This window comes from Eutrigla gurnardus, assembly GCF_963514095.1.
Source record: "Eutrigla gurnardus genome assembly, chromosome: 14".
In the NCBI taxonomy this organism is placed as follows: Eukaryota; Metazoa; Chordata; class Actinopteri; order Perciformes; family Triglidae; genus Eutrigla; species Eutrigla gurnardus.
This window is the reverse complement of record NC_139937.1, coordinates 2,481,442-2,496,939: the sequence shown is the minus strand read 5'-3', so window position 1 is coordinate 2,496,939 and position 15,498 is coordinate 2,481,442. Positions and strand designations below refer to the sequence as shown.

Below are 15,498 nucleotides of genomic sequence, written 5' to 3'. Positions count from 1 at the left end.
CCACAAATCCTTTGCTTGCTTCAGCTCGAGCAATTAGTTGAGCCAAAGGGTACAGGTCAAGTGTCAGCGAGTGATTTGTGGAGAGGAGGGGTAATTCTATTGGCTATGGCGCTCACAGGATGATGATGATTGTAATTGGCTAAATGTTGGATTGTGTGGGACGGGGCGGGTCAGAAGTAATCCAATAGATGAGACTCACTGAGCATACTTATGGAGCAAAGAAAATCCTGCTGCAGAAAAAGACACGGATGATAATCATATATGATTATCATCCGTTTACACAAGAAGTGGCTTTAAATCCAGTCAGAGTGTGCTTCCACCCATCCTGCTTCAAAAGACACACTTCATGACTCATTTCGAGTGTCATAAAGTGAGTTTGATGTTGGCGGATGACAATAAAGATGAGCCCATACAGCGAAAGGCCTGTATACGTTAGAAACCGGTGACAGTGAAGGTGAGGTGATGGCCCAGGAGCACGAAGGCTGAAATAAATTCACCTCTGCAGCGCGACAATAAATAACATCATTCTGCAGAGTAAGGAACGACGGGCTCAGTTAACCAAACCCAGGCTAGTGGCAGGAAAGACAGTGAAAGGACACCACAGTTCATGTAGGACACAAAGAGGGCTGAGGGTGAAGATGATGTGAGGGGCGTAGGTGGGATGGGAGGAAGAGGGGGTTAAACTGCCTGGACAGATGGTCGTCTGGAATTAAATGTCAGTGGTCACTTAAAGCCTTTGAAAGGCCACTACTGAAATAGCAGACGTACTGCTGGAGGACCTAAAGCTAGCTTCAAAATAGAAAAACCCACCTGGAGCCACGTTGAACATGTCTGCTAATCTTTTGGTCACTTATAAAAGTTTTGTTTTTTGTTATGATTCTGCATCCAAATGCATCTCAGTTCCATGAAGGGGGTTGTAACCAGATACAGATACATGCTAACTTCTGTTGATTATTGATTCATATGGAGCTTATTAGATACCTTGCCACAAGGCATTCAGAATTCCATAATAAATCATTATAATAATAATAATAATAATAATTCCACAGAGGAATGATGTGAACACAGTCATAGAAACTGGAGATCTTTCTGGACTCCCAGACCCAGTAGAGAAAAGTAGGATCTGGAGGTTCATTTTAGTCAAAAGCTGAGCCACCTTAAGTCCCGCATTAACAGAATTAACCCAGTGGGCTGTGGTAGGAGTGTGTTTCCCCCTGCCCTTCTTATCCCTCCCTGTCTTACTGTCCACTCACACTCAATTCTCCAGCTGTCATCTACCTGCACAGCACACAGGTGAGTGTCCCTGCAGCATCCTCACAATCCTTTCCTTTTACTACCAACACATCATTTCATAAGTGGACTGTACCTTATGTGTCCCCCTCCAACATCAACAGTGGAGCTCAAAGCCAGTGAACACACACTTGGACCAGTTCAGGTGGCCCGGGAGAAGAGAGACTCGTTTTGCCGGTGAGTTGGCCAGAACTGACCCGTTACTAAGACACTGAAAGCAGCCGCCATGGGAAATACCACCAGTAGCGCGTTATCGAAGGAGATCCTGGAGGACCTGAAGCTCAGCACCAAATTCACCGAAACCGAGATCTCCCAGTGGTACGAGAACTTCCAGACGCAGTGCCCGACGGGACGCATCACGCCGGAGGAGTTCGAGCAGATCTACACGCGCTTCTTCCCCGAGAGCGACGCCAAGAGCTACGCGCGCCACGTGTTCCGCTCCTTCGACACCAACGACGACGGCACGCTGGACTTCAAGGAGTACATCATCGCCCTGCACATGACCTCCACCGGGAAGACCATCCGCAAGCTGGAGTGGGCCTTCTCGCTGTTCGACGTGGACAAGAACGGGTACATCAACAAGACCGAGGTGACGGAGATCTGCCAGGTGAGGGGGACACGTGTGTGTGTGTGTGTGTGTGTGTGATGAGGAATTGAATTGGGCTTCTAGTTTCACAATACGCTAAAAGGCTTATTTCCACAGCGTGATGATGACGTATTTAGCTCTAAATATGGGTTAGTTATGGAGATTAATATCAAACTCTAGTTAAGTGGGAGCTGGGATCGGCTCCAGCCCCCCCGCGACCCTGAATACAGGATAAGCGGTAGAAAATGGATGGATAGTTAAGTGGGAGTGCCAAAGACAGGAGAGGCTATTTAATTTAACCCACGACGTCCCCTACAACACATATAATATCACATAATATCGGATCTGTAAGCGCTTCTGTTGTTCACAGTCTTCAGGGAAATATTTTATTCTAAGTTGCCAAAGCCACAGCAGACAGACCAAATAAGAGGATTACTTGACATCATGCAATCCACTACCTTCCTGTAGTATATACTACTTTTTAGGTTTCCAACGTTTATTCAAATGGATATGCAAGTTATGTGTTGATTTGAACTTTATGGTCATTTTAGTTTCAAATAGGATTGTTTTTTTTTTTAGAGAATTGGTGTAAGTTTTTTTTATTTTTATTTTGCCCACTCCCTCTCAGGTCCATGTAAATCAAGATACTATTTATTGACAACTAGGTTTCAGCACTAATAGCCAGCCCCAATTAGCCCATCTATTTGAGTCTCTACCCTGGTAATCTCTGTGATTACAGGGCTAACTCTCAGACAAGGCAGTCCTACTTTTAAACAAGACTACTCTTGTATTGCTCTGTGTCTATAGATGGACTGAGTTTAATCCCTGCTTTCATTTATGAGGCGGCCCCTTCAGACCGTTATATGTATTCATGCCAATTACTGCATTGCAGTAGTTGTCTATTGTGTTCATATCATCAAAACTCACTCTGATGGAGGTTGTAAAGTTTCTTATCTTTTTTTAAGGAATGATATAGTATTGTAAGAGGTTTAGACAGATCAGCCCAGTATCCAGCTGGCATTGTAATGGGATTTCATTCCTGGCCAAGGAGCCCGAGTCCTCGTGCATCACGTTTACAACCAGAGCACAAAATAGCTACATTTCAGAGCCACACTGCCAAAAGTGGAACAACCTACAACAGAATTAGACTCTGTGGACAGTTAGGTAATAACCAGATCTGTTACCAGCTACTCACTAACTAACATTGTTGTTACAGACAATGATATCTGTTTTCATTTGTCGTCCAGTATCTTACACTGATATGACCGACTCGTTGAGAGAGGTAAACACGCATCTTTAAGGGAACCCAGATTTGTATGCGACCGCCTGATATAGATATTGATTTCATTATTCATAAGTGATCAGCATGTGGTCGCCATCTAGAAGCTCACAGTGTCGACTATACAGACCACGAGATCTGAGGGCAAGATGGAGGGACGGTCCAGGGAGAAAAGAGATGACATCTTGGAGTTTGGCCTGTGGCCCGAGTCTTGGCACTAATCCATGTTAATCTAGGTGTCTTAAATGTGGGAGATGAGTGCTTCCTCTCTAAGTGGGACACACACTTAAAGGCCTGAACCTAAAGTGCACAGTCATTTAGTCATTTACAATCTGCCGGCATATAAATGGCATATTCCAGATTCCCCACCTGAGAAGTGACCCGCGGGTGAACGTGCTGCCGCTTGGTTAGTACGTTGAACTCGTATACAGTCTACATGTGTGTTGAGATGTCCGAGCCCTCCAGGATTGTTCTCGTAGCTGCATTTGGGAGGCAGATCAGTCGCCATGCATTTTATGTAAGAGTCAATGGTTGCTACTTGATTTTGGTTCTATTCAGCCAAATTGCTGATTGCATTATAAGACGACTAAAAACAGGAAGCAGGGACGAGACATAAGACAAAATGTTGGCCTGTAGCTTTTCTCTTTGCAAGTGAAGTTTTTTAAACCATGATACCAGAATGACTTCACTCACAGTACTCACTTGTCCTACAGGCTACATGCTTGTTGGTTTGCACACATTTGTTTTATGCGTTGTTGATGTTCCATACATTATGTGTGTGAGAGAAATGGCGCAGCATCATCACCGATCTTATAACCCCCCCCCCCCCCCCCCCCCCCCCCCCCCAGGCCATATTTAAGCTGATCCCCAAGGAGGAGCAGAGCAAGCTACGAGAGGATGAGAACACACCCGAGAAAAGAGCCAACAAGCTGTGGTCTTACTTTGAAAAGAAGGACAACGGTAAGGGACATCACACACACACACACACACACACACACACACACACACACACACACACACACACACACACACACACACACTATACATTGTGTCCTGCCATGCATGAGGTCAGGTCATCGTGTTCTTATCGCTCCATACTTATATTAGAGAGAGATCCAAATCAGTGTAAGCTCTCACTACCTTTCCCCAGCAGCTGTTCTTACATCCTGTAGTTGAAGATTACGTGTTACAGCTGTTTGGCTTAACAATCATACAAGCAATAAATCCACCTGGGGGGCCTCCCCCCCACAGTTACAGCATCACACGTGCCACGCCAGCTTTGTTAAGCATGTACCAGCAATGCATCATGGAACCTTAAGTGCATGAATAATCATCTGTAGCCCAAACTCCATACTGTACATGTTGTTTACCTCTTCCTCTCTCCCCCCTCACAGAGCGACTGGCTGAAGGGGAGTTCATCAAAGGAGTGATTGAGAATGAGAATGCGATGCGTCTGATCCACTATGAACCAATAAAACAGTAAAGTCATCCCCACCTCGCCCACGCTCATAAGACCCTTTAAGCCCTGGTTCCTTCCCTCCCAGCCTGGAGTCCACTAACCCCTCTGTGTAAATACTCTTTTCTGCAGTGTCTTGGTCGCAACTAACTTTGCAGTAAGTTTTTGTTCATGTTGTTTTACTAATGTTGGTTGATGAATTTATATCATATAGAAACGAAAAGAGGTAACTTATGGCGTAGTGTTTAAAACGTGTGTACAGATAAAGAAGAGTTATGGTGACTACTATTGATGAGATATATAATATATATAAATATGGAATGTGTATGATACATATTGTCCTATTGTTAATCTTTTAATTGGTTCAAATTAAATGTTGGCTCTGTAGAAATGAATGGCAATGATAATTCTACAAGTATCATCATACTGATGGTTAGCTCAGTTCCTGTTTTTTTTTTTTTTTTTTTAACAGAACTGGAGAGTTCATGGCTCTCAAGCTGTCTATTCACTGTACATCAATTAAAGTGTTTCTCATAAATCTGTGCTTTGAAAATCTATTTATTTGTCTTTTTCAGAAAACAAAAACAGTCCTCTATGACTGACTGAAATAAAATGCTTGAAACAAAAAACGGTGCTGTACAATTCTGATCATCCCAGACAGTAAATCCAGGAGTATCCCACATGTAAAACCTGCAAACAGTTAAGGTCGATTTTACATGTACATGTATCTATGATTTGTTGCCTGTATAATTTGACCTTAAACACACTAAATACCTGAATGTAAAATCAATTTGAAAATGATTTCCCTGAGAGTGAGTGAGTGAGTGAGTGTGTGTGTGTGTGTGCCTGCATCCCCCCCCCTTTCACATGCTTTCCATCTCTCCTCGCTCTATTCCTCCTCCTTTCCATCCAACTCGGGATTACTGGTTTACACATAATCTTCTGTTCAACATCAGAGAGCAGACTTTTCAAAATCTCCGTAATCTTTCTATCACAGTGTGTCTATCATATGGGTCTGTCTGTGCATCTGCAGAGAGACCCTGTCTGTCGTCACGTGCATGCGTCGCATCAGAACTTTGTCACAGAGAGAGAAGAGCTTGAAAAAGAAACGAGGTTGAATGTCCCACTCAGACAAGATGAGAATATATTGTATGTTTACTCTAGAAGTACAGGCGGATGTGTTTGGGTATCAACAGGAGAAGAAAGGTCCACCCTGTCTGGTGTGAACTGATCATTGAGATGCATGGTGATATATAAACAATGAAATAATACACTTATATGCCTTTACGTATAGACACACAGACATACTTTCTTACTATGAGGCACTGAGAAATACCCAGAAAATATGCACTCTTGCATGTCATTTTGACATATTCATACATAGTCTTTACACTTTGATATGTATCGATTTCACCAGCATCCAAGCACAATGAGTTCGCCCCAACTTCACTGAAAGTGGGAGAAAAAAAAGGGGATGTGTTCGCTCACGCTGATCCGTCTCCAGGACGGTGGCAGCTCGTCTTTGCTTCCTCACTTCTTCAGCCCTTTTAAGCTGATGGACGTACAAAGGTCACCTAACAAGGTGAATCCACTCGGTCCATGGCGTCATCCATCTCATCCATCTCCCTCTCACAGTCTTCGCAGCCCTCTGGCCCACAGCCCCCAACCAGAACCAGCGTCGGTACGTCCCCGTTTCCCACCCCGACCACGCTGCCGTTGGGGGCCCACGCCACATCGATCATCCCGTCTGGACACTGCAGCAGGCCGCTGACGGAGTAGAGCCCGCCTCCTGGAACCACCTCGTCATAGGAAGGAGCGTGAGTGGCGGCTCTCGCCTCCTCCAGGCGGAGCCTCTGTCTGCGCCGGAGCTCGATGATGGTCTTTGTGTAGGAGTTGAGAGTGACCACAGCGGCCCCCATGCAGCAGCTGAAGGACACCCAGGCGAGACTGGGGACAGATTAAGGGAATTTAAAGAGAGAAGAGGAACATGTCATCACAGCCTGTAAATACCAAGTGTTCCATGCACATGTATGCTCTCTCTGACAGGACGGCACCTACGCAAAAGACCAGCCGTAGTCCCAGGACTGAGGCCTCCAGTCTTTGGGGCCCACGATGACTGTCATCTGAAATACTGTTGTGTACATCATATGGGCCACCATCCCAAGAAGACCTACAGACAAAACAAGAAGCAGACCGAAGCACATGGGTGAGCATGCAGAGAGAGAATGACATATGGAGAAGGAGCTTTTCAGGAAAGACAGAAAGGTAAAGTTGAAGGATGCACGAGTCTCTCACCTGATAACACGGTACAGATGGCTGCGTACGCATTGATTTTTAGCGAGTGCATCTCTTTCTTGGAACACAAGACCTCCAGCCACATGAGTAAGAAGCCCATTCCCAGCAAACCGATGTACGTAAACTCTGAAATAACCGACAGCCAGAGGACACCTGCAAGGAGAAGAAAACACAGTTTTGAAAAGGGGCCATAATAATAATTTCTCCGTTTTTATATTTAGTCTGATACAAAACTCACCTTGCGTTTCTCCAGGTGTTAACTCAATAAAGCTTCGACATTTCTCCCCTGCCAAACAAATGGACAGATATGAACAAATGACAGGAGACATTGTTCTTTGAGTTCAATGACTGAAAATAAAATATTAAATAATAATAATAAGAAAGCTGTTCCACTATCGGAGCATCACTAACGTTGTGACCAGTGTGTAAGTGTGTGTGTCGTTGGCCGTGTGCTTTGTGGCCTCACCGTCGCTATGTTTTTCGCAGCTTTCCCAGAAGCCAGTGTGGAAGTATCTGAAAGCAAACTTGTCTTCTCCCGTCTCCCAGATGTACTGCACGGCGTTGGCCAGCTGCCTCTGTCTGATCTTGGCCAGCTCGTCCCTTCTGGCTGGAGACAGCGTGCGGTTGAAGGGGTTCTGAGTTGGACTCTCTGTGTGGCGGCACAAGAGGACCACATTTTAGAAACTATTTGTTTGTACCTGCTGCACCTGAGCAGCAGGGCAATACTCACACACATCTGCATTCTCCAAAGCAACCTAGACCCGCATTAGCCACATCATGCAACACAGAAAACAATCACAGGACCCTCATATAGTCAGGCACCGCCATCAACAAGTAGTCCGACATGCAGTATATATCATGACGTGCACAAACACACGGACGTGCATGTAAATGCACTCACACCACAAATATCGCATCGTTTCCCCAACTGAATAAGTTCAAGTTAACTAATACATCACACACGTGTCTTGCAGGTCTGATGGGAAATGACTGGAACCAAGAAGGGTCTGAAAAGGTTTGTCAGCCAGTGACTCGGCGTCCCACGTGTTCAAAACCATGTTTAGAAGAACAGGGAGACTTAAATCCACCACTTTAAAGGTAGATCTTTCTGTACGAGTACACAAAGTACATGTAGCGATGGAAGATGAGTCCTGCATGCAGTAAGAGCTGTTAATCTCATTGTGGATTAAGCATATCGGTTGAGAAAATAAAACAAGGCAGCAGGCAGCAGATCTCCCCGTGGAGCAATAAACCTTTGGGATCTACCCTCACACCCTGCAGATTAATACTGGACCATAATTAAGTTCAGTGGAACTAAGGTATGTCCAAAGAGATTAAAACACATCAAACCACAGACAATCAGTTGGAGAAGCCTTTGAGTTGATCCACTCAGATTAGTTTGAGGTATTGGTTGTTATGCAGAGACACAGAAAGTCAACACTTGTGTAATCAGGTTCAAAAGTCAAGGCCAAAATTTCGTATGAATCTCAACTTAACGTCAAAGTCTGGATTTTTCCATCAGAAAGAGCGTTTAATCACATCTCGGGGTTTGGTCAGCTGTATTTGACAAAAGCTGTGAGATGCAGTGGAAAGCTCCAGACAAAGCTTATAAGTAGACCTGGTTTTCTCACATAAATAATACAAATATCAAATTATCACTCTTGGAAATGAGTAAGTGATGCTTCTTGAAACGATGCATGACGCAGCGTATCGAGAGTATCTGTGTAACACAGAGTGACCTGTGACGGAGCTTCCTGGCTAATAATGATGATTCAACATTCAAATGAAGCTACTATTTGCAAAAGCTTCATGCTGGGAAAACGATGAAGTTTTCCATGAAGTCTGGCTGTTTACAACAAATGGTGACATGCCCGCCAACGTGTTGAAACAGACAGCGGTATTAGTCACCAGGCACCTTTGCTTGAGGCAACAGAGTGGAGCAAGTACATTTACATACACAAGTAAGAAAACATGTTGAGGTTTTGCTTCATTTCAGTGAAATCTTGTAATAGAAAATGCCCCTCGTAACTTTTCTGCTTGTTGTTATAGTTCCACCTCAGGAAGTAATGCATGGCTATATATGAGATGCTAAACTGCCCAAGAAGGTTTAGCTTCACAGTGATTGAATGTTTTCACCGTGCCTGCATAAATGATCTGGTGACATTGTCCAAATCAGGAGGGAGCCGCATGCATGAAAGGGAAATTGCCTCTGAAATAAACTGATGTACACAAATTCACCAGAAACAATAAATGGGGAATTCCATCCATCCATCCATTGTCGACCGCTTATCCTGTATTCAGGGTCGCGGGGGGGCTGGAGCCGATCCCAGCTGTCATTGGGCGAAGGCAGGGTACACCCTGGACAGGACGCCAGTCTATCACAGGTATCACATATAGAGACAGACAACCATTCACACTCACATTCACACCTACGGGCAATTTAGAGTCATCAATCAACCTATCCCATAAATGGGGAATTGAAGGGAGCAAATCCTTCAAAGAAAATGAAGAGAATCAACAAAGCAATAGGAAGCAGCACTAACAATGAGAGGAAAGACAACATGACATCTACCTGTGGTGTAAGGCTCGCTGTTGTTCTGACCACAGTTCTTCATTTTGACGGGCGACAGGCAGAGAGGCTTGACCACCTTGTGGGTGCCCTCGCACCAGTACGAGGTGCAGAGAGCCAGGATGGAGAGGGCCAGAGCCAGAGTGGTCAAGGTCAGGGAGAGCAGGGAGCGAGAGCGACGGGACATACGCTCCAGCATGGCCACACAGGTGAAGGGGGAGGCAGGGGGAGGCCAGAGAGAAGGGGGGGAGTAAGGCAAAGAGGGGGCAGATACTGCACGTGGCAAGAGGATGAACGGGACAGAGGTACGACTCACAGATGGAGCTGTGAGGCCAGGACAGATGTTTTGCTCTGGTTTAAAGAGGTGATCAGCTGCCAGGTTTAAATGGAAAGATAGATGTGATGTAACAATACAGGCAGAAGATGACAAAATATAGCTGACAAAGCGATACTTTAAAGTCAGCGTGATTAAAAGCGGGGAAGATAAAGGGAACGAGAGGGGAGGGAGCCGGATAAGATGCTCCAAAGTTGATACACGTGGGGAAGGACAGATGGAACAAATAAAAAAATGAACAAGAGGGGATTTAGGAGGACGGTGGGTCACTCCAGGAGAGGAGATAAGGACATAAGAGTACGCAGGCCAGACGGCTTTAATGTGATCGCTGGCTATTGATCCCTGTGCTGAGTGATGTGGCCATACATCCCCTGACATCAGCACTTGTAGAGCCTTTTGTGTGCACTGAGATCAGTGTGACGATACCAGCAAAACATCAGGAACACCAGAATGTATCACTAGAAGTGGGGAGGAGGAGGAGGATATCCTTAAACCCAATCCATCACCTGGCAAGAAAGTGACATTAAATGGTGGAGTGGAACACACAACTAAAAGGAGAGAGTCCATGTGGTGACATGGAGGTTTGTGGGACGTCAGAAAGAGTCAGAAAGGTGAGGTCACATATGTCCTGTGTGGTATCCTCACTCACTCACTCAGGCCTGACCCTGCCCCTCTTTCATCAACTCCACCGCTGGACCCTAAATCAGGAAGACAAGACGGAGGGGAGCAGAAATGAGAGATTACTTTTTTGATGAAATTATGGATAAACCACAGACCTAAATGAATTTTTTGCAAGTAATCTCTGATAATCTTCTTTAATCTGTTTGTGTTAGGTGTGTTTTAGTGTGAAGTGCATTCTGACCATGTCTGCTGTCTCTGTCTCTATCTCTCTCGTGCAATGGCTCCCTGTAAGCCCGCGGCCCCTAAAATGCAACAGAACATCAGTTAAACCAACTGAATTTAGCACAATCCCTGATCTACAAGTATTAGTATCTGAATAATATCTGACAAAAAAACAAAAAAAGGAAATGAATAAAACCTAGTGGATGAATGAGATAATTGTGTCTACATACTGACAAATACAATGGGACTAAATCTATACTTTTTATATCTGTAAAAAGATTGGTACAATCTGTACAGTTTATACCACATCCAAAGAATAAAGCCAGATTAAATACCTGCTATGAGATTTGTGAAATGTTAGACAACTATATGTACATGGTTTTCAAAGGCCTTTAACTCCTCCAGTTCTTCTCAGTTAAGAACATTACTCTTCAGTCTTCAGCGATAACATATTGAACATACCGTAAAGTGCAGCCAAGCTAAACTATAGAATATCAATATCTTACATGAGTAACTTAACACGATATAACTTTAATCTGACAAGAAAAAAGCAAATCCTTAACATAAATACAGGGTTATTTTTGTTTTAAATGCAAGGAGAGGTTGCTCCGTCTTGGCAAACATTAAGTAGCTGATTACAAACTGGACAAACACCTTTTGCCTCATTTAACCTGCACTCATTGGCTTAATATCTAAAGTTCAATTTTGGCATGAAGAAGAAAAGCAGTATACTGTGTGTACATCATTTTTTAATTTTAAGGCCACAAGTAATGATTATTTTACTGAATAATTGTTTAAATTCAAGTAAAAACGCCAAACTACTCCACCGTTCACCGTCATATAAAACAGAATAAGAAAAACAACAAATCCTCACATTTGAGAAGCTGTATGAAAATACATTTTTCTGGTGATTGACTAATAATTTCATCTCTAGTTATTTTTGAAAGAATCAGTGAAGTACCTACCAAATATCTTTTTCTTGTCCGTTGAAGCACTTCAGGTCAAACATGAGGTCATGATCGCACGGCTTACAGTTCTTGCAGTCCCTGTGAAAAGGAACTTTATTATATTTCCTCCATCTTTAACCGATTTTTCATGTCACTGCCCTCTTCATCTTCTCCCTCTGTATCTGTCACTATCTTCCTCCTCCAGGAGTGACCCGTACCTCTCCAGCTGCACCCCTCCCTCTAATCCTCCTGACCAATAGTCGGACTGATGGAGCGACTGAGCGTCTGTCTCCACGCCACTCTGCTCTCTTTACTGTCTTTCTTGGGAATTTATGTCACAAACCCATCCTGAATCATGTAATCCCTCTAAGTCCATCCGTTACTGTAGTGCCCTCTCTCTTCCTGTGTCTGTCTCTTTTTAAAGGGTTCCTTTGCTACCTCTCACAAACCTTTACCATCACTGTGAGCTCTTTGCCAATTTGTCTTTGACGAGGTTGTCAATTATGACACAGTGGATAAAACTGTGAACCAGCGTATCCATGTGAATGGGCTTCCCTCCCCCACCGGCCCCTAATCAGCACCAGTGCTGTGCAAAGCCAAATCCTGTGCCCACTAAGTTAAGCGTTTAGTTTTGGGTGCCAAATGTGATGCTTTAAAAAAAAAAAACACTTAATCTTTTGAATAATTTATTTACAATATATATGTACAGAAAATAATAAAATGGAAAAAAAGAAGCAAAACCAACATTGTGTGCATGTTTGAAGGATGAATTTAAGAAAGGGGGCGGTCTGAAATGGAGTTGAAGAAAGCAGTTTAACCCCAGGCTTGAGATTTACAGTAATGTAGAACCAGCTTGCCATCACTGCCAAAACACTGAAAAAGAGACAAAGAGAAAAAACATAGATTCAAGTAAATGTTAAATAACACAGTAAGGCAGAAGAGTGATGTGACGGCACATTTCCAGAATGACCGTGTACATAATTAATGTTATCTTATTTATTATTGACCTGTCGAGCAGTCAGAGCGGATGTCCACTGTGAATTCTCGACTTGGCTGTTCTTTAATCAGTGGTTCAGGGTTTTGGCATTTGTAACATGGAGCTTCCCTCTTATTGCCCCCTCTGCTGGTCAATGCACCGCATGACCTCTTCACTTCTATGGGCTAAGCCCCAAAGGCTTCCACATATGCTACTATTCCAATATTTAATTAAAATAAGAAACTAAGCAAATATGGTAAATTAATTTAGTTATACTGTGGTTAAGTGTTCTAAATATCATCACATTATCTGTTAGAGTGTGTATGTACAGCATGTCTCCTATAAATCAAATTTACAGAACGTTAATATTAAAAAGTTCTCATTGGTAATCACTGATAAGGCTTGGTAAATCTGCTTTATTTACTGAATAAAACGTTGTTGGCAAGTAGTGCAATTTTATTTGGAGAATAACATGTTTTGAGTTTGTGTGTAAGGTCCAGTTACTCTGACTCTGAACTTCAACCTGATGTCATGGTCTTTATCAGTGAAGGAAATTGCGTTTGTTGATGATCCAGTTGAAAGGTCACAAAAGGTCAGTGAGTGGACTAAGGATGGAACGATATAGGATTTTTTATCAAGGATTGAGGTAAAAAAAAAAAAAAAAAAAAAAACGGTTGATCATGGTGAATTATCCATTATCAGGCTTATCATAAACATGGTCATGATCGACTTGAAAAAGCAGTCAGTAGAGGAGTGAAAACAAGAGCCTGATGTAAAAACATACAAGAGACAAAAATATACATGTTTAAATACAGTATATATTAATCTATGTGTTCTTTATGCAGGGACACCTGATATATGATTGTTTTATTTGAGATTTTTTTGACTGTCACCAAAATGGATATAATGGTGTAACACAATAAAAATATTTGTTTCATAACAAAATCTAATTTGACACCAATATGTTCAAGTGCCATTTTAAGAGTTTATGTTTTGATGACTTTAATCGTGACATGAAATTGTCATATGGTCCCATGCCTGGAGCTCAAGAATGAACATCGACAACAAAAGAAAGAAGACAAAGTGAGCTGTGTTTATCTGCTGTTTGTTTCTGTTTTAAATCGTTGCTGAATTGTATTTGATCAGGAAGCCTATTTGAGGAAACCCACTACAGTTACAGTTGTTTAAATGTACTCACGTCAAAGAGGACCCCTACGTCTTGATCCGGTGAGGGGGCAAAGGACTGGTTGACATAAATGAACTGCGGACAAACAACCACATTTTATGTGAAGAATTGAAAGACATGAAGCACGTTTTCAAGGCCTTTGTCAAAGACATGATTTTGGAAAGTGAACAAATCGGTAGAAAAACATTCTTACAAGTTGTTCACTGCCATCAAGCTTGAGGAAGCGAGAGATGAACTGAGACAGGGACTGTACCGTCCTCCCCCTGTCCACCGCCCACTTCTTTGTTTTCATTATGGGAGTGTCTCCCACTGCCTTCAGCAGCACATCAACTATTAAAACAAAATGGAGAAAATAAAAAGTGAAAGTGCTGCCAGACAGATTATGAACTGTTCAGGGGGGTTCTAGAGAAGTAGAATCTAGTGACACATAACTGCTATTGCACAATGGAAAAGCAAAAATATGATGAGTGCTGCTTCTAGAGAAACTACACAATGCATGCCTTAATAATGAGTTGATGCTATAAGCAATACAAAAACTAGCTTTTGCACAATTTGTTTTTTTAGCCTACAACTCTTTAGCGTGATATTCCCATTCCTTGAATCATTTCTGATGCATTCAATTATTTTAATGTCCTATTGTTTTCCAGATGGTACAATTGTGAACAACATTCTCCATGTATACTAAAATGAAAAGCCTTCTATTTGCTTTAAGATGTTATGTTGCAAACATTTCCCCTGATGACTAGTAACAGAAAACGAGGATGTTTTTATTCATTGCTCTAATTATTCGTATGAGTTCATTAAATTTGAATTAATAGAATAGGCTGGGCAAAGCTTTGTAACCTCAGTAATTATCAACAAGTTTTCAACATTGAACTCCAATATCATAACCGTGCCCTGATCTACACAATCACTGTGCATATAATTAAACAGAGTTCTCTTCTTCTCGTACACTACATATGATGAGCTACAGTCGATGTGCATGCGTCATTTATTTACTAGTATTCATCTTTTATTGTTTCATGTGATTATGTCACTCTTAATCTTACGGTACAATCAATAGATCAGACTTTCAAAGACGACTGTATAGTGATTATGCTACTTCTTTGTGACCCTGATTGAGTTTCAGGGTTGAAATGCGAAACTTTAGCATCAATGAAATAAAGCCATTTAGAAATGTCAGAAATAGTTTTCTGAAGTAAGTCTGGAACAGAAAGCCCCCCTTGAATGTCACACAGCTAATGAAAATAATGTCCAATGCTACCGACATGTCCGTAACATATATTTGATAAATTATGGACACAAACGATACGATATGTTTAATTTAAAAAAAGCATTAGCATTAGCTTTAGCCATTTTCCAAACAGTACATTTCCGGCAGTACAACTGTTAACATCTAAATGCCTATTGGCCAAATAGAAAAAGAGCAGCATTCCTATTGGCCAACATCTCAGTCAATCGTCTTTGACGTCATACACCCGGAATTGCTTACTCTCGCAATATCAACAGTCCTCGTAAACAGGTTATAACCCGCTCTGTGAGTAGACGTTTCGATGTATTACACGTTCTTACTTTTCTTCTTATCGTCATTCGTCGCCGAGTCGTCTGACGGCGGCTGGGACTCCTCTTTTTGCGTTTCTACCGGGGACTCTGCGTTGTCAGACATCTTCAGCTGACCACTAGTTTATGGTTCCCACACCGAGCTAGCAACCAGGCGATTCGCTGCGAACAGTGGCT

At 42.6% G+C, this 15,498-nt stretch overlaps 3 protein-coding genes across 3 annotated transcripts; 1 reads left to right on the top strand and 2 right to left on the bottom strand.

Moving 5' to 3' along the window:
• The first annotated feature begins 938 nt into the window (after positions 1 to 938).
• rcvrn2 (recoverin 2) lies at positions 939 to 6,020 on the top strand. The gene is made up of 4 exons (XM_084026458.1): positions 939 to 1,293; positions 1,395 to 1,897; positions 4,004 to 4,115; positions 4,550 to 6,020. The coding sequence occupies exons 2-4, from the start codon at positions 1,517 to 1,519 to the stop codon at positions 4,636 to 4,638; spliced, it is 582 nt and encodes a 193-aa protein (XP_083882584.1). The 5' UTR covers positions 939 to 1,293; positions 1,395 to 1,516; the 3' UTR covers positions 4,639 to 6,020.
• Positions 6,021 to 6,156: 136 nt separating this feature from the next.
• LOC311024170 (uncharacterized protein) lies at positions 6,157 to 12,400 on the bottom strand. Its single transcript, XM_084026455.1, has 9 exons — positions 12,345 to 12,400; positions 11,618 to 11,698; positions 10,672 to 10,732; positions 9,479 to 10,507; positions 7,373 to 7,555; positions 7,145 to 7,192; positions 6,907 to 7,059; positions 6,670 to 6,781; positions 6,157 to 6,558 (listed from the first exon to the last, which is right to left on the bottom strand). The coding sequence occupies exons 4-9, from the start codon at positions 10,185 to 10,187 to the stop codon at positions 6,186 to 6,188; spliced, it is 1,578 nt and encodes a 525-aa protein (XP_083882581.1). The 5' UTR covers positions 10,188 to 10,507; positions 10,672 to 10,732; positions 11,618 to 11,698; positions 12,345 to 12,400; the 3' UTR covers positions 6,157 to 6,185.
• atg12 (ATG12 autophagy related 12 homolog) lies at positions 12,282 to 15,475 on the bottom strand. The gene is made up of 4 exons (XM_084026459.1): positions 15,334 to 15,475; positions 13,955 to 14,091; positions 13,774 to 13,836; positions 12,282 to 12,472 (listed from the first exon to the last, which is right to left on the bottom strand). The coding sequence occupies exons 1-4, from the start codon at positions 15,425 to 15,427 to the stop codon at positions 12,413 to 12,415; spliced, it is 354 nt and encodes a 117-aa protein (XP_083882585.1). The 5' UTR covers positions 15,428 to 15,475; the 3' UTR covers positions 12,282 to 12,412.
• Positions 15,476 to 15,498: the final 23 nt, after the last annotated feature.